Source organism: Oncorhynchus clarkii, chromosome 17 (assembly GCF_045791955.1).
Source record: "Oncorhynchus clarkii lewisi isolate Uvic-CL-2024 chromosome 17, UVic_Ocla_1.0, whole genome shotgun sequence".
NCBI classification, from domain to species: domain Eukaryota; kingdom Metazoa; phylum Chordata; class Actinopteri; order Salmoniformes; family Salmonidae; genus Oncorhynchus; species Oncorhynchus clarkii.
The window spans coordinates 9,399,880-9,426,351 of NC_092163.1; the positions used below are offsets into that span (position 1 = coordinate 9,399,880).

Below are 26,472 nucleotides of genomic sequence, written 5' to 3' on the forward strand. Positions count from 1 at the left end.
GGACAGGTTCTGGTCCACTACAGTAATATAACTAGGACATGTTCTGGTCCATTACAGTAATATAACTAGGACAGGTTATAGTCCACTATGGTAATATAACTAGGACAGGTTCTGGTCCAATACGGTAATATAACTAGGACAGGTTCTGGTCCATTACAGTAATATAACTAGGACAGGTTATGGTCCATTACAGTAATATAACTAGGACAGGTTCTGGTCCACTACAGTAATATAACTAGGACAGGTTATGGTCCACTACAGTAATATAACTAGGACAGGTTATGGTCCATTACAGTAATAGAACTAGAACAGGTTCTGGTCCACTACAGTAATATAACCAGGACAGGTTCTGGCCCATTACAGTAATATAACTAGGACAGGTTCTGGCCCATTACAATAATATAACTAGGACAGGTTCTGGTCCACTACAGTAATATAACTAGGACAGGTTATGGTCCATTACAGTAATATAACTAGGACAGGTTCTGGTCCGTTACAGTAATATAACTAGGACAGGTTCTGGTCCACTACAGTAATATAACTGGGACAGGTTCTGGTCCACTACAGTAATATAACTAGGACAGGTTCTGGTCCATTACAGTAATATAACTAGGACAGGTTCTGGTCCACTACAGTAATATAACAAGGACAGGTTCTGGTCCACTACAGTAATAGAACTAGGACAGATTATGGTCCATTACAGTAATAGAACTAGAACAGGTTCTGGTCCGTTACAGTAATATAACTAGGACAGGTTATGGTCCATTACAGTAATATAACTAGGACAGGTTCTGGTCCATTACAGTAATGGAACTAGGACAGGCTCCGTTCCATTACTAGCTACTAGAACTCTCTCTGTCCTTGTCAAAGTTGTTGACCCTATTTGTTGACCCTATTGGCACCCTATTTCTTATATGCAGTTGACTACTTTTGACTATGGGTCTCTGGTCAAACGTAGGGCACAATATAGGGAATAGGGTTCCATTTGGAACAGGCCCTTACCGTCTCAGAATGAGTCAGAACCCACTGGGAACAGAAGTCAATTCAATGTATATTTCTCGTTGGTTCAACGTCATTGAAATGAGAGTTTGCCCGGTGAGAAGCCACAGATGACGTTGATTTTCTGCAATCTACAGCAGCAACCATTCAAATGTTTCCACTGATAAGTCGTCTCGTTTAAACAGGCCAGTGTTATTATTGGAGTATGTTAGCAAAATCTGTTTACAACATCGCTATCTGTTTTTAACACAAATTGTTTTAACGTCGGCTTTTCAAATGAAGAGCAAAAGAAGGGCTTCTGTGCGCGTTCATGAGGCTACAGCTCAGTTTATGTGTACAATTGAATTCTACTCGTGAATTGTACAATTTAGTTTAGAATTCTTTAGAGTCTATAACGTTTGGGAAGGAGGGACAGGTTTCAGGGTTGTTAATCTGACATATGGAATTGTTTTAAAATGGTCATTTTATGTATCATTTAGCTTTTTGATTTCGAACCCCTTTAGTCATATTAAAAATATATTTAAAAAAAGATTTGATAAAATATTGATTTTGGCCTTTACTCCGAAAGCCCATAGAAACGCATTGAATAACACAATCATAAGTGGCAAAAAAGGACAGTCAAACAACAAATAATACGAAAAAAGATTTTGAAGTGTCTATCCTAAATCGAGGAGAAAAAAACACAAAAAAACATCTGGTAATATATTAAATGACATTGTACACATTTTTAGCGCTTTTTGGGGGGAAGAGAGAGGCACAAAATTGAGTTCATAACTTATTTAGAACGGGGAACAAAATGAACGTCCCCAGCAAGGATTCCACCCTCGGCGATTGGTCCCGCAGTGAATCAGTCATACGGATATTCTAGCCAATCGTCTGATCGGAAAAGTTCAACAGATGTTGCGGAACATAGAAACACGCTATTGGAAGTTAGCTAGCTAGCCAGGATGATAACGTAGCTAGCTATCATATTTCAGCACATCGAGGAAGCTAATTAATTTATCGCCATGGACACACGTCGGACAGCAGGACGAGGCAGCACCACATGTGTTTTCATGGCGTTAGTTGTAGCGACGTGTCTTGAAACCATTCGTGCTTTCGGCCACAGCCAAGACAGCGAATTCACCTTTATCTTACCAGCCGGAAGAACCGAGTGCTTTTTCCAAACGGCTGCGAAGAACGTTACCATGGAAGTGGAGTATCAGGTAAACTAACTAGTGGGTTAGCTGTCTAGTGTGTGCATTGGCGAGCAACAAAAGATCTCAACGCAGAAGTTAGCAGGCTTGTAACGTTAGCCAATGTAAACACGATACAGTCCCAGAAAAGGCTAGCTGTGACAATGATGCTATTCTCAGTTCGCCTCCCGCGATGACTAACTACAGCAGCAAGCTAGTCGCGCCAGATAACGTTATCTAGCTAACTCGCTAGTTAAGGAGAGAGCCACAGCAGCAGCAAGCTATCTGGTTGTGCCCTGTCGCATGTATGCTGTGTAGGACACTTGACCCAGGCTACACATGAGAGAGACTACTTGAAGCCGTATAAGCAAGGATGCTGTTTTGCAGTAGTATCCCCATCTATAACCGAACCTTTCGTATGATGCAGGTGAACCATATAGATATAACCAAATTGTATCTTTCTCCCAGAGGAGAAAATGGGATACCTGGTCAGTTGTACAACTCAATGCATTCAACTGAAATGTGTCTTCCGCATTTAACCCAACCCCTCTGAATCGGGGGGGGGGGGGGGTCTTTGGCGCCCAGGGAACAGTGGGTTAACTCCTGAGAGGGGTACATTTGCTCGTTAGTGTTTTATGAATGTCTCTCTCTCCATCTCTCGTCTTCCACTCTACAGAGATTTAGCCAGTGTAAGTGTTACAAATACATCCTACCCAGTGATGTAAATACATCATTATAAACTGGGTGGTTCAAGCCCTGAATGCTGATTGGCTGACAACCGTGGTATATCAGACCGTTGGTAACCAGTTTATAATAGCAATAAGGCAACAGAGGGTAGGGTAGCTAAGGGCTGTGTCCAGGCACTCAGCGATGCGTCGTGCATAAGAACAACCCTTAGCCATGGTATATTGGCCATATACCACACCCCCTTGGGCCTTGTTGCTTAACCACTTCACCTACATCTTGACACAAACGGCTCCAACAACTCTCTCAATTAGGTCATATCTATCAATATGTGTCTTCGTTCTATAGGCTAGCTAGCCTATCTGTACCAGTCCGTCCACAGAGGGGAGGGTAGCTAGCCTGATCCCAGTCCGTCCGCAGAGGGGAGGGTAGCTAGCCTGATCCCAGTCCGCCCACAGAGGGGAGGGTAGCTAGCCTGATCCCAGTCCGCCCACAGAGGGGAGGGTAGCTAGCCTGATCCCAGTCCGCCCACAGAGGGGAGGGTAGCTAGCCTGATCCCAGTCCGCCCACAGAGGGGAGGGTAGCTAGCCTGATCCCAGTCCGCCCACAGAGGGGAGGGTAGCTAGCCTGATCCCAGTCCGCCCACAGAGGGGAGGGTAGCTAGCCTAATCCCAGTCCGCCCACAGAGGGGAGGGTAGCTAGCCTGATCCCAGTCCATCCACAGAGGGGAGGGTAGCTAGCCTGATTTCCCCCCCCCCCCCCCCCCCCCAGGCTACAGGGTTCCCCCCCCCCCAGGCTAGCCAATACTAGAGAGCTATATACAGTGCCTTGCGAAAGTATTCAGCCCCCTTGAACTTTGCGACCTTTTGCCACATTTCAGGCTTCAAACATAAAGATATAAAACTGTATTTTTTTTGTGAAGAATCAACAACAAGTGGGACACAATCATGAAGTGGAACGACATTTATTGGATATTTCAAACTTTTTTAACAAATCAAAAACTGAAAAATTGGGCGTGCAAAATTATTCAGCCCCCTTAAGTTAATACTTTGTAGCGCCACCTTTTGCTGCGATTACAGCTGTAAGTCGCTTGGGGTATGTCTCTATCAGTTTTGCACATCGAGAGACTGACATTTTTTCCCATTCCTCCTTGCAAAACAGCTCGAGCTCAGTGAGGTTGGATGGAGAGCATTTGTGAACAGCAGTTTTCAGTTCTTTCCACAGATTCTCGATTGGATTCAGGTCTGGACTTTGACTTGGCCATTCTAACACCTGGATATGTTTATTTTTGAACCATTCCATTGTAGATTTTGCTTTATGTTTTGGATCATTGTCTTGTTGGAAGACAAATCTCCGTCCCAGTCTCAGGTCTTTTGCCATCAGGTTTTCTTCCAGAATGGTCCTGTATTTGGCTCCATCCATCTTCCCATCAATTTTAACCATCTTCCCTGTCCCTGCTGAAGAAAAGCAGGCCCAAACCATGATGCTGCCACAACCATGTTTGACAGTGGGGATGGTGTGTTCAGCTGTGTTGCTTTTACGCCAAACATAACGTTTTGCATTGTTACCAAAAAGTTCAATTTTGGTTTCATCTGACCAGAGCACCTTCTTCCACATGTTTGGTGTGTCTCCCAGGTGGCTTGTGGCAAACTTTAAGCGACACTTTTTATGGATATCTTTAAGAAATGGCTTTCTTCTTGCCACTCTTCCATAAAGGCCAGATTTGTGCAATATATGACTGATTGTTGTCCTATGGACAGAGTCTCCCACCTCAGCTGTAGATCTCTGCCGTTCATCCAGAGTGATCATGGGCCTCTTGGCTGCATCTCTGATCAGTCTTCTCCTTGTATGAGCTGAAAGTTTAGAGGGACGGCCAGGTCTTGGTAGATTTGCAGTGGTCTGATACTCCTTCCATTTCAATATTATCGCTTGCACAGTGCTCCTTGGGATGTTTAAAGCTTGGGAAATCTTTTTGTATCCAAATCTGGCTTTAAACTTCTTCACAACAGTATCTCGGACCTGCCTGGTGTGTTCCTTGTTCTTCATGATGCTCTCTGCGCTTTTAACGGACCTCTGAGACTATCACAGTGCAGGTGCATTTATACGGAGACTTGATTACACACAGGTGGATTGTATTTATCATCATTAGTCATTTAGGTCAACATTGGATCATTCAGAGATCCTCACTGAACTTCTGGAGAGAGTTTGCTGCACTGAAAGTAAAGGGGCTTTTTTTTTTTTTTTCTTCACAAAAAAATACAGTTTTATATCTTTATGTTTGAAGCCTGAAATGTGGCAAAAGGTCGCAAAGTTCAAGGGGGCCGAATACTTTCGCAAGGCACTGTAAGTGCACACTTCAGAGGAGTAGAGATTATTGGGTTGCAGGCAGCTCTAGTCTGTTTGTTCAGTGGGATAGTCCCTGTAGTGGAGTTTACAGGCAGCTTGCCACCTATTCAACTCAAGCATGTGTGTGTGTTGTGTAACCCCTCTCAGGCAGTGTGTGTATTGATGTGTAACCCCTCTCAGGCAGTGTGTGTGTGTGTTGATGTGTAACCCCTCTCAGGCAGTGTGTGTGTGTGTTGATGTGTAACCCCTCTCAGGCAGTGTGTGTTTTGATGTGTAACCCCTCTCAGGCAGTGTGTGTGTGTTGTGTAACCCCTCTCAGGCAGTGTGTGTGTTGCAGTGTAACCCCTCTCAGGCAGTGTGTGTGTTGCAGTGTAACCCCTCTCAGGCAGTGTGTTTGTTGATGTAACCCCTCTCAGGTAGTGTGTGTGTTGTTGTGTAACCCCTCTCAGGCAGTGTGTGTGTGTGTTGTGTAACCCCTCTCAGGCAGTGTGTGTGTTGTGTAACCCCTCTCAGGCAGTGTGTGTGTGTTGATGTGTAACCCCTCTCAGGCAGTGTGTGTGTTGTGTTACCCCTCTCAGGCAGTGTGTGTGTTGATGTGTAACCCCTCTCAGGCAGTGTGTGTGTTGATGTGTTACCCCTCTCAGGCAGTGTGTGTGTGATGTTGTGTAACCCCTCTCAGGCAGTGTGTGTGTTGATGTGTTACCCCTCTCAGGCAGTGTGTGTGTGATGTTGTGTAACCCCTCTCAGGCAGTGTGTGTGTGTTGATGTGTAACCCCTCTCAGGCAGTGTGTTGATGTGTACCCCTCTCAGGCAGTGTGTGTGTGTTGTTGTGTAACCCCTCTCAGGCAGTGTGTGTGTGTTGTGTAACCCCTCTCAGGCAGTGTGTGTGTTGTTGTGTAACCCCTCTCAGGCAGTGTGTGTGTTTTGTGTAACCCCTCTCAGGCAGTGTGTGTGTTGTTGTGTAACCCCTCTCAGGCAGTGTGTGTGTTGTTGTGTAACCCCTCTCAGGCAGTGTGTGTGTGTTGTTGTGTAACCCCTCCCAGGCAGTGTGTGTGTTGTTGTGTAACCCCTCTCAGGCAGTGTGTGTGTTGTTGTGTAACCCCTCTCAGGCAGTGTGTGTGTTGTGTAACCCCTCTCAGGCAGTGTGTGTGTTGTGTAACCCCTCTCAGGCAGTGTGTGTTGTTGTGTAACCCCTCTCAGGCAGTGTGTGTGTTGTGTAACCCCTCTCAGGCAGTGTGTGTGTGTTGATGTGTAACCCCTCTCAGGCAGTGTGTGTGTTGTGTTACCCCTCTCAGGCAGTGTGTGTGTTGATGTGTAACCCCTCTCAGGCAGTGTGTGTGTTGATGTGTTACCCCTCTCAGGCAGTGTGTGTGTGATGTTGTGTAACCCCTCTCAGGCAGTGTGTGTGTTGATGTGTTACCCCTCTCAGGCAGTGTGTGTGTGATGTTGTGTAACCCCTCTCAGGCAGTGTGTGTGTGTTGATGTGTAACCCCTCTCAGGCAGTGTGTTGATGTGTACCCCTCTCAGGCAGTGTGTGTGTGTTGTTGTGTAACCCCTCTCAGGCAGTGTGTGTGTGTTGTGTAACCCCTCTCAGGCAGTGTGTGTGTTGTTGTGTAACCCCTCTCAGGCAGTGTGTGTGTTTTGTGTAACCCCTCTCAGGCAGTGTGTGTGTTGTTGTGTAACCCCTCTCAGGCAGTGTGTGTGTTGTTGTGTAACCCCTCTCAGGCAGTGTGTGTGTGTTGTTGTGTAACCCCTCCCAGGCAGTGTGTGTGTTGTTGTGTAACCCCTCTCAGGCAGTGTGTGTGTTGTTGTGTAACCCCTCTCAGGCAGTGTGTGTGTTGTGTAACCCCTCTCAGGCAGTGTGTGTGTTGTGTAACCCCTCTCAGGCAGTGTGTGTTGTTGTGTAACCCCTCTCAGGCAGTGTGTGTGTTGTGTAACCCCTCTCAGGCAGTGTGTGTTAATGTGTAACCCCTCTCAGGCAGTGTGTGTTAATGTGTAACCCCTCTCAGGCAGTGTGTGTGTGTTGTGTAACCCCTCTCAGGCAGTGTGTGTGTTGTGTAACCCCTCTCAGGCAGTGTGTGTGTTAATGTGTAACCCCTCTCAGGCAGTGTGTGTGTTGTGTAACCCCTCTCAGGCAGTGTGTGTGTGTTGATGTGTAACCCCTCTCAGGCAGTGTGTGTGTTGTGTAACCCCTCTCAGGCAGTGTGTGTTCAGCACTAGTGAAGGACTGAATGTTATGACATACAACCTTGTCCTGTAATGTCAGACTGTTGATGTGTAGATGGGTTCTATGTGCCAGTAAGAATCACATATCTAGAAGAACAGCCATGTTTGTGTTTTGTTTTCCTTGTGTGATGGCGTAGGGGTGTGAGAGTGTGTGTCCATCTGATTTCAGTTGCGATACAGGGGACAGAGAAACAGTTTACAGAAAACCTAGTTCCTCCACTATGGTGTAGAGATTAGGCCTATCTGATAGGGGGTCGTCTGCATCCCTATTCCCTATGTAGAGCACTACCTGTGACCAGAAACCCTATGCCCTCTCGGGAGCATGGAGGTTCAGACAGATGATAGAAATGTGTTGTACAGAAACTGTCAGAGAGAATAGGAGATCCTGTCAGCTCTATTTCCTCTATTTCTACCTGCACCATTCAGAGGGGTTCACGTCACTGAGTACACATCCTGTTTTACTCAGGTAACATGTTTCATATCCTAGCTCTCTGACGTGCAGTGTGACTCATGTCTATAGCTGTTGTAAAAGTACCTTTCTGGTGTGTGTGTGTGTGTGTGTGTGTGTGTGTGTGTGTTCCTCTCTCCAGGTGATAGCCGGTGCAGGTATGGATGTAGATTTCACCATTCTCTCTCCTCACGGATTCCAGCTCATCTCTGAGTTCCGCCGCTCAGACGGAGTCCACATGTCAGTACCGCTGCCTCTCATTGGTCCAATCTCCACGCACAACATCTCTTCTAGTTCTGCGATTGGTCTATTTCTCTGCTTCTGTGATGTCACAATTCAACCTCAGATCACCCTGTGTTTTTTGACCTCGCTCTCTCCCCTTTCCTCTCTTTTTGGTTTGCTGTTGGCTTTGGGCCCACATCTCTGATTGGTTGCTTTCTCTGTGTCAGCGCCTCTGATTGGTTGTTTTGTTCTAGTGTGGAACCCACGGAGGAAGGAGACTACCAGATCTGTTTTGACAACAGCTTCAGCCGCTTCTCTGAGAAGATGGTCTTCTTTGAGGTTTATTTATATTAATATATCTTTATTAATTGGTTGATTTGATTTACTGTAAGTTGCTCTGGATAAGAGCATCTGCTAATTGAATCAAATGTAAATAAAGATACTATAAAGTGTGTGTGTAAAAATGCAGGTCATCATCGAGGGACAGCCGGGCGACGTGGGCGGGGATGACGAGTGGGCGGGGCTTGGAGAGCCTGAGAGCCTATTGGAGTACAAGCTGGAGGACATTAGGGTGAGTAGACTATTGGATGGATGACCATGTCTTCAACAACTGAACGAACACAGTACCTTTCCTCTTTTCAAACTCCCCCTCTCTCTCTTCCTCATCACCCTCTCCTTCCTCCTCCTCCCCCTTCCTCCTCTCTCTCCTCTCTCCCCCTCCCCTCCTCTCCCTCCCCTCCCTCCTCTCTCTCCCACCCTCCCCTCCTCTCTCTCCCACCCTCCCCTCCTCTCTCCTCCCCTCCAGGAGTCAATAGACTCAGTACACCGTCGGCTAGAGAGAAGTCGTCAGATGCAGACGGTACTGAGAGCGTTTGAGGCCAGGGACCGTAACCTGCTAGAAGACAACCTGTGGAGGGTCTTCTTCTGGTCCTGTACCAGTCTCATTGTAATGCTGGGGGTCGCACTAACTCAGGTAACACACCCCCAAACTAGGACAACTTGTAGAGGGTCTCCTGGTCCTGTACCAGTCTCATTGTAATGCTGGGGGTCGCACTAACTCAGGTAACACACCCCCACACTAGGACAACCTGTGTAGGGTCTCCTTCTGGTCCTGTACCAGTCTCATTGTAATGCTGGGGGTCGCACTAACTCAGGTAACACACCCCCACACTAGGACAACCTGTGGAGGGTCTCCTTCTGGTCCTGTACCAGTCTCATTGTAATGCTGGGGGTCGCACTAACTCAGGTAACACACCCCCACACTAGGACAACCTGTGGAGGGTCTCCTTCTGGTCCTGTACCAGTCTCAGTGCGACCCCCAGCATTACAATAACTCAGGTAACACACCCCCACACTAGGACAACCTGTGGAGGGTCTCCTTCTGGTCCTGTACCAGTCTCATTGTAATGCTGGGGGTCGCACTAACTCAGGTAACACACCCCCAAACTAGGACAACTTGTAGAGGGTCTCCTGGTCCTGTACCAGTCTCCTACTTACAGACCTGCCAACCTGCACACATTTTCAGGTCAAAGTATGCTGGTACAAAAACCTACCCTAAAATATGCAAAAAGATGCTTCTAGTGGGCACATTGATTAGTTCAGCTTCAAAAACATCAGAGGACACGGGCGAGGAAAAAATCTCTAGCTCCCCGCTTGATCTCCGAAACAGTAGTAGATGTGAGTTCATTGACTAGCAAGGAAACACGTGTTGTGTTGTGGTAGGTCAGCGGTGCAGTGTGTCAGCGGTGCAGTGTGTCAGCGGTGCAGTGTGTCAGCGGTGCAGTGTGTCAGCGGTGCAGTGTGTCAGCGGTGCGGTGTGTCAGCGGTGCAGTAGGTCAGCGGTGCAGTGTGTCAGCGGTGCAGTGTGTCAGCGGTGCAGTAGGTCAGCGGTGCAGTGTGTCAGCGGTGCAGTAGGTCAGCGGTGCAGTGTGTCAGCGGTGCAGTGTGTCAGCGGTGCAGTGTGTCAGCGGTGCGGTAGGTCAGCGGTGCGGTAGGTCAGCGGTGCAGTGTGTCAGCGGTGCAGTGTGTCAGCGGTGCAGTGTGTCAGCGGTGCGGTAGGTCAGCGGTGCAGTGTGTCAGCGGTGCGGTAGGTCAGCGGTGCGGTGTGTCAGCGGTGCAGTAGGTCAGCGGTGCAGTGTGTCAGCGGTGCGGTAGGTCAGCGGTGCAGTGTGTCAGCGGTGCGGTAGGTCAGCGGTGCAGTGTGTCAGCGGTGCAGTGTGTCAGCGGTGCAGTGTGTCAGCGGTGCGGTAGGTCAGCGGTGCAGTGTGTCAGCGGTGCGGTAGGTCAGCGGTGCGGTAGGTCAGCGGTGCGGTGTGTCAGCGGTGCGGTAGGTCAGCGGTGCAGTAGGTCAGCGGTGCAGTGTGTCAGCGGTGCGGTAGGTCAGCGGTGCAGTGTGTCAGCGGTGCGGTAGGTCAGCGGTGCGGTAGGTCAGCGGTGCAGTGTGTCAGCGGTGCGGTAGGTCAGCGGTTGCGGTAGGTCAGCGGTGCAGTGTGTCAGCGGTGCAGTGTGTCAGCGGTGCGGTAGGTCAGCGGTGCAGTGTGTCAGCGGTGCGGTAGGTCAGCGGTGCGGTAGGTCAGCAGTGCGGTAGGTCAGCGGTGCAGTGTGTCAGCGGTGCGGTAGGTCAGCGGTGCAGTGTGTCAGCGGTGCGGTAGGTCAGCGGTGCGGTAGGTCAGCGGTGCGGTAGGTCAGCGGTGCGGTAGGTCAGCGGTGCAGTGTGTCAGCGGTGCGGTGTGTCAGCGGTGCGGTAGGTCAGCGGTTGCGGTAGGTCAGCGGTGCAGTGTGTCAGCGGTGCGGTAGGTCAGCGGTGCGGTAGGTCAGCGGTGCGGTAGGTCAGCGGTGCGGTAGGTCAGCGGTGCAGTGTGTCAGCGGTGCGGTAGGTCAGCGGTACAGTGTGTCAGCGGTGCGGTAGGTCAGCGGTGCAGTGTGTCAGCGGTGCGGTAGGTCAGCGGTGCGGTAGGTCAGCGGTGCGGTAGGTCAGCGGTGCAGTGTGTCAGCGGTGCGGTAGGTCAGCGGTTGCGGTAGGTCAGCGGTGCAGTGTGTCAGCGGTGCGGTAGGTCAGCGGTGCGGTAGGTCAGCGTTGCAGTGTGTCAGCGGTGCGGTAGGTCAGCGGTGCGGTAGGTCAGCGGTGCGGTAGGTCAGCGGTGCAGTGTGTCAGCGGTGCGGTAGGTCAGCGGTGCAGTGTGTCAGCGGTGCGGTAGGTCAGCGGTGCGGTAGGTCAGCGGTGCTGTAGGTCAGCGGTGCGGTAGGTCAGCGGTGCGGTAGGTCAGCGGTGCGGTAGGTCAGCGGTACTGTAGGTCAGCGGTGCGGTAGGTCAGCGGTGCAGTGTGTCAGCGGTGCGGTAGGTCAGCGGTTGCGGTAGGTCAGCGGTGCGGTGTGTCAGCGGTGCGGTAGGTCGGCGGGTGTGGTAGGTCGGCGGTGCGGTAGGTCAGCGGGTGCGGTAGGTCGGCGGTGCGGTAGGTCAGCGGTGCTGTAGGTCAGCGGTGCGGTAGGTCAGCGGTGCGGTAGGTCAGCGGTGCAGTGTGTCAGCGGTGCGGTAGGTCAGCGGTTGCGGTAGGTCAGCGGTGCAGTGTGTCAGCGGTGCGGTAGGTCAGCGGGTGTGGTAGGTCGGCGGTGCGGTAGGTCAGCGGGTGTGGTAGGTCAGCGGGTGTGGTAGGTCAGCGGGTGTGGTAGGTCGGCGGTGCGGTAGGTCAGCGGGTGTGGTAGGTCGGCGGTGCGGTAGGTCAGCGGGTGTGGTAGGTCGGCGGTGCGGTAGGTCAGCGGGTGCGGTAGGTCAGCGGTGTGGTAGGTCACTGCGTGATTGAAAACGGACATGGTATATTAAACGTATTTAATATATTTCACATGTTTTTGCTACTGAGGAGCAGCCAATTACCAAGCACCCATAACGTCAATAGCAGGGTGTTCAACTCTGACCCTACGAAATATACCACTCCCTGTTTAACCTCCAGAACACAGACCTAACTATAACTCTATATACCCTAGTACAGGGAGTTCAACTCTGCGGAGACGTGGTCCTGGGGTTCAAAATATTATACAAAACACACATCACGACAAGAGAGACCTGGGGAGACGTGGTCCTGGGGTTCAAAATATAATACAACGTGGTAGCAAAACAACATGGTAGGAGAACAAAACATGGTACATGGGCCCAGACAACAGCACAAAGGCAAGAAGGTAGAGACAACAATACATCACGCGAAGCAGCCACAACTGTCAGTAAGAGTCTCCATGATTGAGTCTTTGAATAAAGGTGCGTTTGATTTGAGCAGTGTGGGGGTCTTCTGCCAACATCATTATGGGATAAAAGGTGCGTTTGATTTGAGCAGTGTGGGGGTCTTCTGCCAACATCACTATGGGATAAAGGGTGTGTTTGATTTGAGCAGTGTGGGGGTCTTCTGCCAACATCACTATGGGATAAAAGGTGTGTTTGATTTGAGCAGTGTGGGGGTCTTCTGCCAACATCATTATGGGATAAAAGGTGCGTTTGATTTGAGCAGTGTGGGGGTCTTCTGCCAACATCATTATGGGATAAAAGGTGTGTTTGATTTGAGCAGTGTGGGGGTCTTCTGCCAACATCATTATGGGATAAAGGGTGTGTTTGATTTGAGCAGTGTGGGGGTCTTCTGCCAACATCATTATGGGATAAAAGGTGCGTTTGATTTGAGCAGTGTGGGGGTCTTCTGCCAACATCATTATGGGATAAAGGGTGTGTTTGATTTGAGCAGTGTGGGGGTCTTCTGCCAACATCATTATGGGATAAAAGGTGCGTTTGATTTGAGCAGTGTGGGGGTCTTCTGCCGACATCATTATAGTGCTAAAAGGTGCGTTTGATTTGAGCAGTGTGGGGGTCTTCTGCCGACATCATTATAGTGCTAAAAGGTGCGTTTGATTTGAGCAGTGTGGGGGTCTTCTGCCGACATCATTATAGTGCTAAAAGGTGCGTTTGGTTTGAGCAGTGTGGGGGTCTTCTGCCAACATCATTATGGGATAAAAGGTGTGTTTAATTTGAGCAGTGTGGGGGTCTTCTGCCAACATCATTATTGTGCTAAAAGGTGCGTTTGATTTGAGCAGTGTGGGGGTCTTCTGCCAACATCATTATAGTGCTAAAAGGTGCGTTTGATTTGAGCAGTGTGGGGGTCTTCTGCCAACATCATTATGGGATAAAAGGTGTGTTTAATTTGAGCAGTGTGGGGGTCTTCTGCCAACATCATTATTGTGCTAAAAGGTGCGTTTGATTTGAGCAGTGTGGGGGTCTTCTGCCAACATCATTATGGGATAAAGGGTGTGTTTGATTTGAGCAGTGTGGGGGTCTTCTGCCAACATCACTATGGGATAAAAGGTGTGTTTGATTTGAGCAGTGTGGGGGTCTTCTGCCAACATCATTATGGGATAAAAGGTGCGTTTTACTTTGAGCAGTGTGGGGGTCTTCTGCCAACATCACTATGGGATAAAAGGTGTGTTTGATTTGAGCAGTGTGGGGGTCTTCTGCCGACATCATTATAGTGCTAAAAGGTGCGTTTGATTTGAGCAGTGTGGGGGTCTTCTGCCAACATCAGTGTAATCAGTCACTCAGGTAACATCTCAGTCTCTAACTGTCTGTTCCTCCTCTCTCAGGTCTATACCGTCCGCAGACTGTTTGACGATAAGAGGCGTGTCTGTACATAAAGACACGCCCACTCCGCCACCTCACAGCCAATCAGGGTTAAGGTGGGAAGAGAAGAGAGGAAAAGAGTGGAGAGAGGAAGGAAGACGAGGAGGAAGCAGAAGACTTACCTGCGTCACAAATTGCACCTTATTCCTTATCTAGATCCCATCTCTGGTCAGAAGATGTTGAACCTTTATTTAACTAGGCAAGCCAGTTAGGATTTACGATTTACGATTTACGGCAGAACGACAGATTTTTACCTTGTCAGCTTGGGGATTCGATCCAGCAACCTTTCGGTTACTGGCCCAACGCTCTAACCACTAGGCTACCAGCCGCGCCTAGTACTGCACTATCTAGGGAATAGGGTGCTTTTTGGGACACTCTTTTGCCATCTGGGCTCAACACAGTGCCTTTTACTCCCTGGGTGGTGTTCATTAGACACAGAACTAGACAACAGAAATGACAAGAGGTTCTGCCTCCATTTGTCCAATGAGAATGTTCACTTTTTTCAGGTCCCACCCTGTCCATGTAATCTGATTCATTATGATCTAAAAGGCCAAACTGATCCTAGATCAGCCCTCATACTCTGAGAACACTCATCGTTTGTAGATCAGTGGGTCCAGGGGCGGACTGGCATTTCTGGGCAGATACCAGATGGGCTGGTAGCCCAGTGGGCCTGTCTCAATTAGCATTTTGTAAAAAATGTGTGTGTGTGTGTGTATGTGTGTATATATATATATATATATATATATATATATATATATATATATATATATATATATATATATATATATATATATATATAATTTTTACAAAATGCTTATTTTCTATATCTAATAATGCGTCATGGATAAAAATGGGTCAGTGTTAGAAATTCCAGAGCTGACTTATGGTCCCAGTCTGCCCCTGAGTCAGTCATCATTTACCCACAATGCATCAAGGATGTGATGCGCCCAATAGTGCACGTTGGGTTTAAATCTCTCTAGTAATTGAATTTCTATGGATCCTCCTATTTTACCAGAACAAGCCCCACCCAACCCCTAATGTCCTTCTTCTCTCATTGGTCCATGTCTTTGTGACCTGTTGTAGGTAGCCAATCACCTTTTTTTTGGTGTTACTGAGTTTTATGTGCCAGTAAGATTCTATGCTGATATCTAGATGAACAGGTATGATGTTTGTGGGGGGTTTTCAATGTGGGGATGTGTGTGTGTGGGGGATGTGTGTGTGTGTGTGTGTGTCCATCTAACTTGTGTGGTATAGGTGACAGAAACAGTTTACAGAGAACCTAGTTTACCATTGATCCTAAAGCTTTTGCTACGTCCCAATCCTCCACCCCCCCCAAGTGTATACTTGCCTTGCACACTCCCAGTCATGGGTTTAATGGCTGAATCTCCCTCCAGCCAATGACTACATCATTCCGATGCTTTTTAAAACCAGAACAAAAAGTGTATGAGTGCACACTGGGAGATGGGTGGAGAATTTGGAGGCAACCTGTGATTGTTAACTAAGAAGGGAGTGGTACTTTGATCATTCTTAACCATGTTGCCATGGCAGCCAGTGATTTTAATGTTGTTTTTTTTACACAATAAAAGACGGGACATTTTCATTTGAGTCACGGTGCAGTTGTTCTTTTATTGTATAGGAACCAGGACCTGGAGTCGTATCCACAAAACACCTCAGAGCAGGAGTGCTGATCCAGAATCTGTCATTATGGTCTAACAGGCCAAACTGATTCTATATCATAACTCCTATTCTGAGAGGCTTTGTTGTTACGGTCCCAGGATGGATGGTTCTGATTGCGGTGGACAGCTGTGTCTCTCTAGTGGCCTACCGACATCATGACAAACATACAGACCACAGTATACCCAATGAAAAACATGTCATTTTCCAGGAAGTAGCATTGTAATTTTAACTTTTGTCAGCTTTTTGATTGGTCTTCAGCGCAAATACCATCTAACAGATGCAGTGATATAATCGTAAAGCCCACACAAAAGACTAGGTCACATGACCCTAACGTTAGACATAGGAGGATTTAACGAAGTGTTACCAAGAAGGCATCATCATCATCAGTTCATTGTTAGGTGCTGCTCCGTACGAGGGACACGATTCAGTCCAATGAGTGTAAAAGAGCAATGCACTGGACAGCTAACAGTGTGGCTTTAAAATGTGTTTTACTCATTCAGTGAGAGAGAGGAGGGAGAGAGCTTGATTTACATTTTATCAGGATCTCCTTTAGTCCAAGGGAAGTAGGAGGTGTCATGGAAGTGACAGAGTGATTAAGAAAGGGAAAGAGAGAGATGGAGAGAGGACAAAGATAGAGAGATGGAGGGAGAAGGACAAAGAGAGAGAGAGCGGAGGGAGAGAGGACAAAGATAGAGAGAGAGGACAAAGATAGAGAGATGGAGGGAGAAGGACAAAGAGAGAGAGATGGAGGGAGAAGGACAAAGAGAGAGAGATGGAGGGAGAAGGACAACGAGAGAGAGATGGAGGGAGAAGGACAACGAGAGAGAGATGGAGGGAGAAGGACAACGAGAGAGAGATGGAGGGAGAAGGACAAAGAGAGAGAGATGGAGGGAGAAGGACAACGAGAGAGAGATGGAGGGAGAAGGACAACGAGAGAGAGATGGAGGGAGAAGGACAACGAGAGAGAGATGGAGGGAGAAGGACAACGAGAGAGACATGGAGGGAGAAGGACAAAGAGAGAGAGAGATGGAGAGAGGACAAAGAGAGAGAGAGATGGAGGGAGAAGGACAAAGAGAGAGAGAGATGGAGGGAGAAGGACAAAGAGAGAGAGATGGAGGGAGAAGGACAAAGAGAGAGAAAGGGCATTTTGTTTAGTTAGTTAGTTCATACTGGCATCTGTTACTAAACTGAAACAAGCAGCAGGTAGGCATCCCACAATCCTTCAGGATAATACAGGAAAAGGAAGTAAGTCTTTGACATCCACTAAGTCACAAGGTGTGTGTGTAAAACCTGCAGCTTGTCTTGAGGGTTAACCAGAGACACATCAAATCACATTTTATTGATAACATATGTTGGGCTCCTGAGTGGCGCAGCGGTCTAAGGCACACTATCTCAGTGCGAGAGGCATCCCTGGTTCGAATCCAAGCCTCATCACATCCGGCCGTGATTGGGAGTCCCATAGGGTGTAAATAATAATTACAGAGAAAAGGTCATCTTCACATGGCAACAGGCCCTTTTCCCTAAGCACCCGTTCACTAAGCACACAACACTACCAACTTCATCTGTCACTCTCTGGTGACAGTATTTACATTAATATGTTGGGTTACATTCATACAGTATGTTTGTAGATCTGATATGGGAACTGTATTTGTTCTTAACTGACTTTCCTAGTTAAATGAATAATAATAATAATTTAGCAGGTGTTATTGTAGGTGTAACGAAATGCTTGTGTTTCTAGCTCCAACAGTGCAGTAGTATCTAACAATACACATAAATCTAAAAGCAAAATATTGGAATTAAGAAATATATAAATATTAGGACGAGCAATGTCGGAGTGGCATTGACTGAGGAGAAACTGAAACATTCTCTCACACATCTAACAGCACACACACACACACACACACACACTGCACAACACCCTGAAAACACTGCCAGACAAGCTAGCTCCACATCTCCCCCGTGTGGCCAGGAGTGGTATTACAGGCCAACCTGATTTTAAACCATTAGTGGGGGAGGCCACTTCACCCTACACTGTCAATGTTCTTGCCTCCTCTACTCAGATAAACTATTATAATAATACACACAGATGCATCAATACAATTCTCAAATGTCCAACAGAAGCATGGCTCTGTGAGTGAGTGTGTGTGTGTGTGTGTGTGTGTGTGTGTGTGTGTGTGTGTGTGTGTGTGTGTGTGTGTGTGAGTGTGCACGTGCATGCTTTTCTCTGTGTGTGTGTGTGTGTGTGTGTGTGTGTGTGTGTGTGTGTGTGTGTGTGTGAGTGTGTGAGTGTGTGTGTGTGTGTGTGTGAGTGTGTGTGTGTGTGTGAGTGTGTGTGTGTGTGTGTGTGTGTGTGTGAGTGTGCACGTGCATGCTTTTCTCTGTGTGTGTATCTGTCAAATCAAATCAAATGATATTTGTCACATGCTTCATAAACAACAGGTGTGGACTAACAGTGGAATGCTTATTGACGGGCCCTTCACAACAATAAATAAATAACAATAATAGAAAAATAATAACACGAGGAATAAACTCAATGAGTAACGATAACTTGGCTTTGTACAACTGTATACCAGTACTGACTGAGTCAACGTGCAGGGGTACGAGGTATTAACACGAGGAATAAACACAATGAGTATCGATAACTTGGCTATATACAACTGTATACCAGTACTGAGTCAACGTGCAGGGGTACGAGGTAATAACACGAGGAATAAACACAATGAGTATCGATAACTTGGCTATATACAACTGTATACCAGTACTGAGTCAACGTGCAGGGGTACGAGGTATTAACACGAGGAATAAACACAATGAGTATCGATAACTTGGCTATATACAACTGTATACCAGTACTGAGTCAACGTGCAGGGGTACGAGGTAATAACACAAGGAATAAACACAATGAGTAACGATAACTTGGCTTTATACAACTGTATACCAGTACTGAGTCAACGTGCAGGGGTACGAGGTAATAACACAAGGAATAAACTCAATGAGTAACGATAACTTGGCTTTATACAACTGTATACCAGTACTGAGTCAACGTGCAGGGGTACGAGGTAATAACACAAGGAATAAACTCAATGAGTAACGATAACTTGGCTTTATACAACTGTATACCAGTACTGAGTCAACGTGCAGGGGTACGAGGTAATTGAGGTAGATATGTAGACATAGGTAGAGATAAAGTGACTAGATACCAAGATAAACAACATTAGCCATTTAGCTTGGGAGCTTGACTTCCACTGTGAGGTCAGAACGCTCATCAGAACGCTCAGATCAACCCTATTCATCGAGCAGGGTGTCCAGAGTGCTGAATGCCCCCGAGAGCTAAACGCTCTGAATTTACCAACGTCCAGAGTGCAATCTGCCACTCCGGATTGAATGTGTCTGTATCCTGGATGAGACAGGAAGAACTTCCTCTCTGCACCCAGAGCTGCTTTAATATGCAAATGAATTACTTAAAAATGATACAATGTGATTTTCTGGATTTTTGTTTTAGATTCCGTCTCTCACAGTTGAAGTGTACCTATGATAAAAAATTACAGACCTCTACATGCTTTGTAAGTAGGAAAACCTGCAAAATCGGCAGTGTATCAAATACTTGTTCTCCCCACTGTATTTCGCCAAGCGTCATCAACAGGGGCAACATATCGGGGATTTGTATTTGTAGTATTTGTAGGTGACCAAATACTTATTTTCCACCATAATTTGCAAATAAATTCATTAAAAATCCTACAATGTGATTTTCTGGATTTTTTTTCTTCTCATTTTGTCTGTCATAGTTGAAGTGTACCTATGATGAAAATTACAGGCCTCTCTCATATTTTTACGTGGGAGAACTTGCACAATTGGCGGCTGACTAAATACTTTTTTGCCCCACTGTATATGTCATCTATGGTATTTATATCTACATGTTATATATAATCTATGGTATTTATATCTACATGTTATATATAATCTATGGTATTTATATCTACATGTTATATATAATCTATGGTATTTATATCTACATGTTATATATAATCTATGGTATTTATATCTACATGTTACATCATATAATTATTGAGGGAAGATCTGTACCTTTCTGGTAGTAGAAGTTTACGTTTCTCAGTAGCACGGCGTCTCTGTCAAGTCAGCAACTACACCCTTCATGTGACCTGTACTTTACTATACTATCACAAGACTCACTCTATGGCCATAATCTCTCTCTCACCCTGCCTCTCTCACCCCCCTTCCATCTCTCTCACCCTCCCTCTCTCACCCATCCCCTCCCACTCTCACCCACCCCCTCTCTCTCACCTCCATGTCACTTTAACACTTTAACAGGGTATTACCAAGAAGGCATCATCATCAGTATTCATTGTTAGGTGTGTCTGGGGCACGATTCCAGGGACACGATTCAGTCCAACGAGTGTTATAGAGCAGTGGGTAGGTCATTTACAGAAAGAGAGATGAGGGGAGAGAAAGAGAGAGATGAGGGGAGAGAAAGAGAGATGAAGGGAGAGAGAGAGAGATGAGGGGAGAGAAAGAGAGATGAAGGGAGAGAGAGAGAGATGAGGGGAGAGAAAGAGAGAGATGAGGGGAGAGAAAGAGAGATGAGGGGAGAGAAAGAGAGATGAGGGGAGAGAAAGAGAGATGACGGAAAAGAGAGAGATGCGGGGAGAGAAAGAGAGATGAGGGGAGAGAAAGAGAGATGAGGGGAGAGAAAGAGAGATGAGGGAAGAGAGAGAGAGAGAGATGAGGGGAGAGAAAGAGAGATGAAGGGAGAGAAAGAGAGATGAAGGGAGAGAAAGAGAGATGAGGGGAGAGAAAGAGAGAGAGATGAGGGGAGAGAAAGAGAGAGAGATGAGGGGAGAGAGAGATGAGGGGAGAGAAAGATGAGGGGAGAGAGAGAGAGAGATGAGTGGAGAGAAAGAGAGATGAGGGGAGAGAAAGAGAGATGAGGGGAGAGAAAGAGAGATGAGGGGAGATAAAGAGAGATAAGGGAAGAGAGAGAGAGAGAGAGGGGGAGAGAGAGAGATGAGAGAGAGACAGAGAGACAGAGAGACAGAGAGAGAGAGAGATGAGGGGAGAGAGAGTGAGAGAGGGGAGAGAGATGAGGGAGAGAGAGAGAGATGAAAGAGAGAGAGAGAGAGAGAGGAGAAAGAATAGTGGGGGATGAACAGGAACAAAAATACTTGGAAAAAAAGACCAGCCACCACCTCAGTCCCTTTATCTCTTTATTATTCCATATCACCTCTATCCACCTTCTTCACACTACTGTTCCATTCTACCATCTCTATCCACCTTCACACTACTGTTCCATTCTACCATTCCTCGTTCATCCAGTGATCCATTCCTTTTTTAATGTATCATGTCATTCATCTGTTCATCCAATAGGAAAGCCACAGGTAAGAGGCACTTAGAAAAATAGAAAAAGTCATTTTTAAAAAACAATACAAAAGAGTCTGAAACGGCATCCTATTCCCTATGTGGTGCACTACCCCCTCTGTCTGCATTCTGATTGGTCCATTCAGGAAACAGGTCCATTTTGATTGGTCCATTCAGGAAGCAGGTCTATTTTGAATGGTCTATTCAGGAAGCAGAGGCCAGATTGACAGCAAGCTACCATTTACAATAGACTGGGCTAAAAGCCGGGATTTCATTAAAGAAGCGATAAGCAAACAACACTCTCAACAGTGATCCTTTTAAAGGGAATTTCCAAGATGTTTGCAGAGATGTTTGCAGAGATGTTTGCAGAGATGTTTGCAGAGATGTTTGCAGAGATGTTTGCAGAGATGTTGCAGAGATGTTGCAGAGATGTTGCAGAGATGTTGCAGAGATGTTTGCAGAGATGTTTGCAGAGATGTTTGCAGAGATGTTTGCAGAGATGTTTGCAGAGATGTTTGCAGAGATGTTTGCAGAGATGTTTGCAGAGATGTTTGCAGAGATGTTTGCAGAGATGTTTGCAGAGATGTTTGCAGAGATGTTTGCAGAGATGTTTGCAGAGATGTTTGCAGAGATGTTGCAGAGATGTTGCAGAGATGTTTGCAGAGATGTTTGCAGAGATGTTTGCAGAGATGTTGCAGAGATGTTTGCAGAGATGTTTGCAGAGATGTTGCAGAGATGTTTGCAGAGATGTTGCAGAGATGTTGCAGAGATGTTTGCAGAGATGTTTGCAGAGATGTTTGCAGAGATGTTGCAGAGATGTTTGCAGAGATGTTTGCAGAGATGTTTGCAGAGATGTTTGCAGAGATGTTTGCAGAGATGTTTGCAGAGATGTTGCAGAGATGTTTGCAGAGATGTTTGCAGAGATGTTGCAGAGATGTTTGCAGAGATGTTTGCAGAGATGTTGCAGAGATGTTTGCAGAGATGTTGCAGAGATGTTGCAGAGATGTTGCAGAGATGTTGCAGAGATGTTTGCAGAGATGTTGCAGAGATGTTGCAGAGATGTTGCATTTGCGGTAAACGCTGCGGATGTCATGAATGACCTTTAAAAGTCAAGTGCAGTGAGCTTATCGACAACCCATCTTCGATTGACTCTCGGCCCTTGTCTAACAACTATCTACTACTAACATCGATAACTGACGAGACACCTGGTATCTCTATTGACTACAGGGTTGGTGCCAATTCCATGTCAATTCCATGTCAATTCCATGTCAATTCAGAGAGAAAACCAAATTCCAAATGTTCCTCATTAAAGAGCATTGAAGAGAATTGGAACTTTCTGAATTGACTGAAATTGAAACGGAATGGACACCAACCCTGACTGGTTAGCACTGTTCTTTGAGTGAACTGTGAGGGCAGTTGAAGCTAACTATTTTCCATCGAAATCAATTCATTTTATAGCATAATTAGCATTTCATCAAAATGAATTTCAAAAAGCTGCGAGCGAGAAAGGACTATAATATTCCTGCATAGATATTGAAGTGCATATTGAAGATCAGATCTAAAAATACAAATGTACATATGATCCAGTAAGAAGGTTAGAAACATTTAAAACAGTATAAAGAACTAAGTATTTTGTTATTAATTATGGAGTGTATTTGTTATTTTAAATGGAATAATGCTTCCATGTGAAGAAGTATTCTAGGTATTCACAAACATCTGTTACATATTTTAAACCTGTCTGATTTCAATTCTGTCTGATCCACCGGTTTGAAGTTCATTAAAGTTAAGTTAGAGTTAAACAAAAACATGTAGTTTCATTTTTCTCTCTCTCTCAATCCCTTTGAAAAATTGAAGGTATTAAACATTGTAACAAAGCTATAAAAAAACAACGTGATCAAAAGCACATAGTGTTGATTAAATGAGAAAAAAACCATGACAATATGAATATTAAGAGGGAATACATGAAATAACAATAACATGACAATATGAATATTAAGAGGGAATACATGAAATAACAATAACATGACAATATGAATATTAAGAGGGAATACATGAAATAACAATAACATGACAATATGAATATTAAGAGGGAATACATGAAATAACAATAACATGACAATATGAATATTAAGAGGGAATACATGAAAGACAGGCTTGAAACATGTTAGGGAATAAAACAACATTACGCAAAGTGTGTTTTTGTAGTCAAAGGACATTAGGAGAGGTAATTGTTCATTAATTCTGTCTGTCTGTCTGTCTAGTCCAGCAGTGAAGGCTCTGAAGGGCGTATGATGGTGGGCCGGCCTGGGGCCGCTGGGGGTCTTCTGTTATAGAGGAGGACAGAAGGAGGGAGAGAGGGGGAGGAAGGGAGGGAGAGAAGCAGGGAGGGAGAGAGAGAGGGAGGAAGGGAGGGAGAGAAGCAGGGAGGGATGGAGGGAGAGGAGGGAGGGAGGGGGAGGGAGAGAGAGGGAGGGAGGGATGGAGAGAAGCAGGGAGGGAGAGAGAGGGAGGAAGGGATGGAGAGAAGCAGGGAGGGAGAGAAGGGAGGGATGGAGGGAGAGGAGGGAGGGAGGGGGAGGGAGAGAGAGGGAGGGAGGGATGGAGAGAAGCAGGGATGGAGAGAAGGGAGGGATAATCATTACTAATAAAAGTGACCTATTGTGACAGAGGTAAGTGGGGTTGTGCACACTCGCCTGCCCTGGAGCAGAGCTCTTACCTGGGTATGCCGGGGGGCAGGGCTGGGGGTACCCTGGCTGGGCGAGATGGGATCAGGGGGACATTGACGACAGGGTCCGCTGCACTGTAGGTGTTGACTGGTGGGGGTCCGGGTCGAGAGGGGATGAGGGGCGCCCCGAAAGCTGGGTTTTGGGGACTGGAGGGAGGAGGGGCGGCGGTGGGGCCTCTTGCTGCCGGGGGGCGACTAGGAGGGGGGACAGCGGCCGGGGCTGGTCTGGCCTGAGGAGGGGGGCTGGGGGAGGGAAGAGGAGGGAGGGGAGAGAGATAGAGATGGGCGAGATGGAGAGAGGGGGGGATAGATAGGAGGGGGGAGAAAGAGGGGGGACACAGAGAGAGAGAGAGATAGAGAGGGGGAGAGAGAGGAAGAAAAAGGGGAAATATATTCAGTTTCACATCCAAGTGTACATTAACCTACATGTGAGAGCCTAGTGTGTGTTTGAACATGCGAACTGCATCTGTACATGTGTGTGTACATGTGTGTGTGTACATGTGTGTGTGTGTGTACATGTGTGTGTGTACATGCGTGTGTGTACAGGTGTGTACATGTGTGTGTGTACATGTGTGTACATGTGTGTGTGTGTACATGTGTGTGTGTGTGTACATGTGTGTGTGTACATGTGTGTACAGGTGTGTGTGTACAGGTGTGTGTGTACATGTGTGTGTGTACATGTGTGTGTGTGTACATGCGTGTGTGTACAGGTGTGTACATGTGTGTGTGTACATGTGTGTACATGTGTGTGTGTGTACATGTGTGTGTGTGTGTACATGTGTGTGTGTACATGTGTGTGTGTACATGTGTGTACAGGTGTGTACAGGTGTGTGTGTACATGTGTGTGTGTACATGTGTGTGTGTGTACATGCGTGTGTGTACATGTGTGTGTGTACAGGTGTGTGTGTACATGTGTGTGTGTACATACGTGTGTGTGTGTGTGTGTACATGTGTGTGTGTACAGGTGTGTGTACATGCGTGTGTGTACATGCCTGTGTGTGTGTGTGTGTGTGTACATGCGTGTGTGTACGTGTGTGTGTGTGTGTACATGTGTGTGTGTACAGGTGTGTGTACATGCGTGTGTGTACATGCCTGTGTGTGTGTGTGTGTGTGTACATGTGTGTGTGTACATGTGTGTGTGTACATGTGTGTACAGGTGTGTGTGTACATGTGTGTGTGTACATGTGTGTGTGTGTACATGTGTGTGTGTACATGTGTGTGTGTACAGGTGTGTGTGTACATGCGTGTGTGTACATGCCTGTGTGTGTGTGTGTGTGTGTGTACATGTGTGTGTGTGTACATGTGTGTGTGTACATGTGTGTGTGTACATGTGCATCTCTCTCTGTTACCTGGGTTCCTTGGTCCTCCAGGTGTCGTCTACAGGTGGAGGTACAGGAGCTGACACTGTGGTTGTACTGATGTCTCCTATGATCAGCAGGGCTTCTTTCAGAGCATGGTACATCCTCAACATCTCATCTCTCCTCTGAGCCTGGTCAGTTGACTCCTCCATCAGACTGCCCTGGTCCCCACAGGAATACAGGTAGGCCAACAACTCAGAATGGATGAAGTCTTTAGCCTAGAGAAGGAGAGGGGGATGGGGGAGGGAGAGAGGAGGAAGAGGGGGAACGAGGGTAGTGAGAGAGAGAGAGAAGGGAGGAGAGAAGAGGGGGAACGAGGGTAGTGAGAGAGAGAGAGAAGGGAGGAGAGAAGAGGGGGAACGAGGGTAGTGAGAGAGAGAGAGAGAGAGAGAGAGATTGAAGGGAGGAGAGAAGAGGGGCAGAGAGAACAAGAAATAAGGAGAAGATAAGACATGAGGTCTCAGACTTGTTGACAAATGTGTTCACATAGTCTGGTGTGTACGTGTGGTTCACATCGTCTGGTGTGTACGTGTGGTTCACATAGTCTGGTGTGTACGTGTGGTTCACATAGTCTGGTGTGTACGTGTGGTTCACATCGTCTGGTGTGGACGTGTGGTTCACATAGTCTGGTGTGTTCGTGTGGTTCACATCGTCTGGTGTGTACGTGTGGTTCACATCGTCTGGTGTGTACGTGTGGTTCACACTTCCGCGTTATCTCCATGCTGACGTGCTGTTTGTTGCTACTTGGCTAACTGACAAACTTTTTTTTTGTGCTTTTAATAACGTCCACACTCAAGGTCAATTTAAGTGTAGGAAAGGATGAAACAGCGTCTGTGCCACCAGTAAGTACAGATAGTGGTATAAATCCCCTCGTCCCCGCAGCCGGACAATTTCTCATGGCTTCTGGAAAGAAATGCTTTCGGCATGCTCAACCGGTGACGCTCATTCAGCCAATAGAAACTTTGAACCAGTTTCCCCCATTTAGCAACGAGTCAGAGCCCGAGCCCTAACCCTTCCCAGGTCTCTCCTCCACCCGTCCTCCGAGCCTTCCCAGGTCTCTCCTCCACCCGTTGCGGGGTCTGAGACGCAGAGCCTTCCCAGGTCTCTCCTCCACCCGTTACGGGGTCTGAGACGCCGAGCCTTGCCAGGTCTCTCCTCCACCCGTTACGGGGTCTGAGACGCCGAGCCTTCCCAGGTCTCTCCTCCACCCGTTACGGGGTCTGAGACGCCGAGCCTTCCCAGGTCTCTCCTCCACCCGTTACGGGGTCTGAGACGCCGAGCCTTCCCAGGTCTCTCCTCCACCCGTTACAGGGTCTGAGATGCCGAAGCCTCCCACCATTTACTCGGACAAATTGAAAACTCTAGTCATTGGCGACTCCATTACCCACAGTATTAGACTTAAAATGAATCATCCAGCGACCATACACTGTTTACCAGGGGGCAGGGCTACCGACGTTAAGGCTAATCTGAAGATGGTGCTGGCTAAAACTGGCGAATGTAGAGAGTATAGAGATATTGTTATCCACGTCGACACCAACAATGTTAGGATGAAAGAGTCAGAGGTCACCAAGTGCAACACAGCTTCAGCT

The 26,472-nt window shown here is 47.1% G+C and overlaps 2 protein-coding genes across 2 annotated transcripts in view; one reads left to right on the forward strand and one right to left on the reverse strand.

The window, feature by feature from the left end:
* The first annotated feature begins 1,907 nt into the window (after positions 1–1,907).
* Positions 1,908–9,274, forward strand: LOC139370513 (transmembrane emp24 domain-containing protein 1-like). Its single transcript, XM_071110040.1, has 6 exons — positions 1,908–2,204; positions 8,021–8,118; positions 8,355–8,439; positions 8,570–8,671; positions 8,906–9,073; positions 9,197–9,274. Exons 1-6 carry the CDS (start codon positions 2,007–2,009, stop codon positions 9,272–9,274), a joined length of 729 nt encoding a protein of 242 aa, XP_070966141.1. The 5' UTR covers positions 1,908–2,006.
* A 13,556-nt stretch (positions 9,275–22,830) lies between these two features.
* The window catches only part of LOC139370225 (dynamin-2-like), a 47,430-nt gene continuing 43,788 nt past the window's right edge, over positions 22,831–26,472 (reverse strand). Inside the window, exons 19-21 of the mRNA XM_071109579.1 lie at positions 24,875–25,101; positions 23,517–23,768; positions 22,831–23,124 (exon numbers count right to left, since the gene is read on the reverse strand). Of these exons, the coding sequence (XP_070965680.1) occupies positions 23,058–23,124; positions 23,517–23,768; positions 24,875–25,101 (546 nt within the window). The 3' untranslated portion in view covers positions 22,831–23,057. The remainder of the gene's footprint in view (positions 23,125–23,516; positions 23,769–24,874; positions 25,102–26,472) is intronic.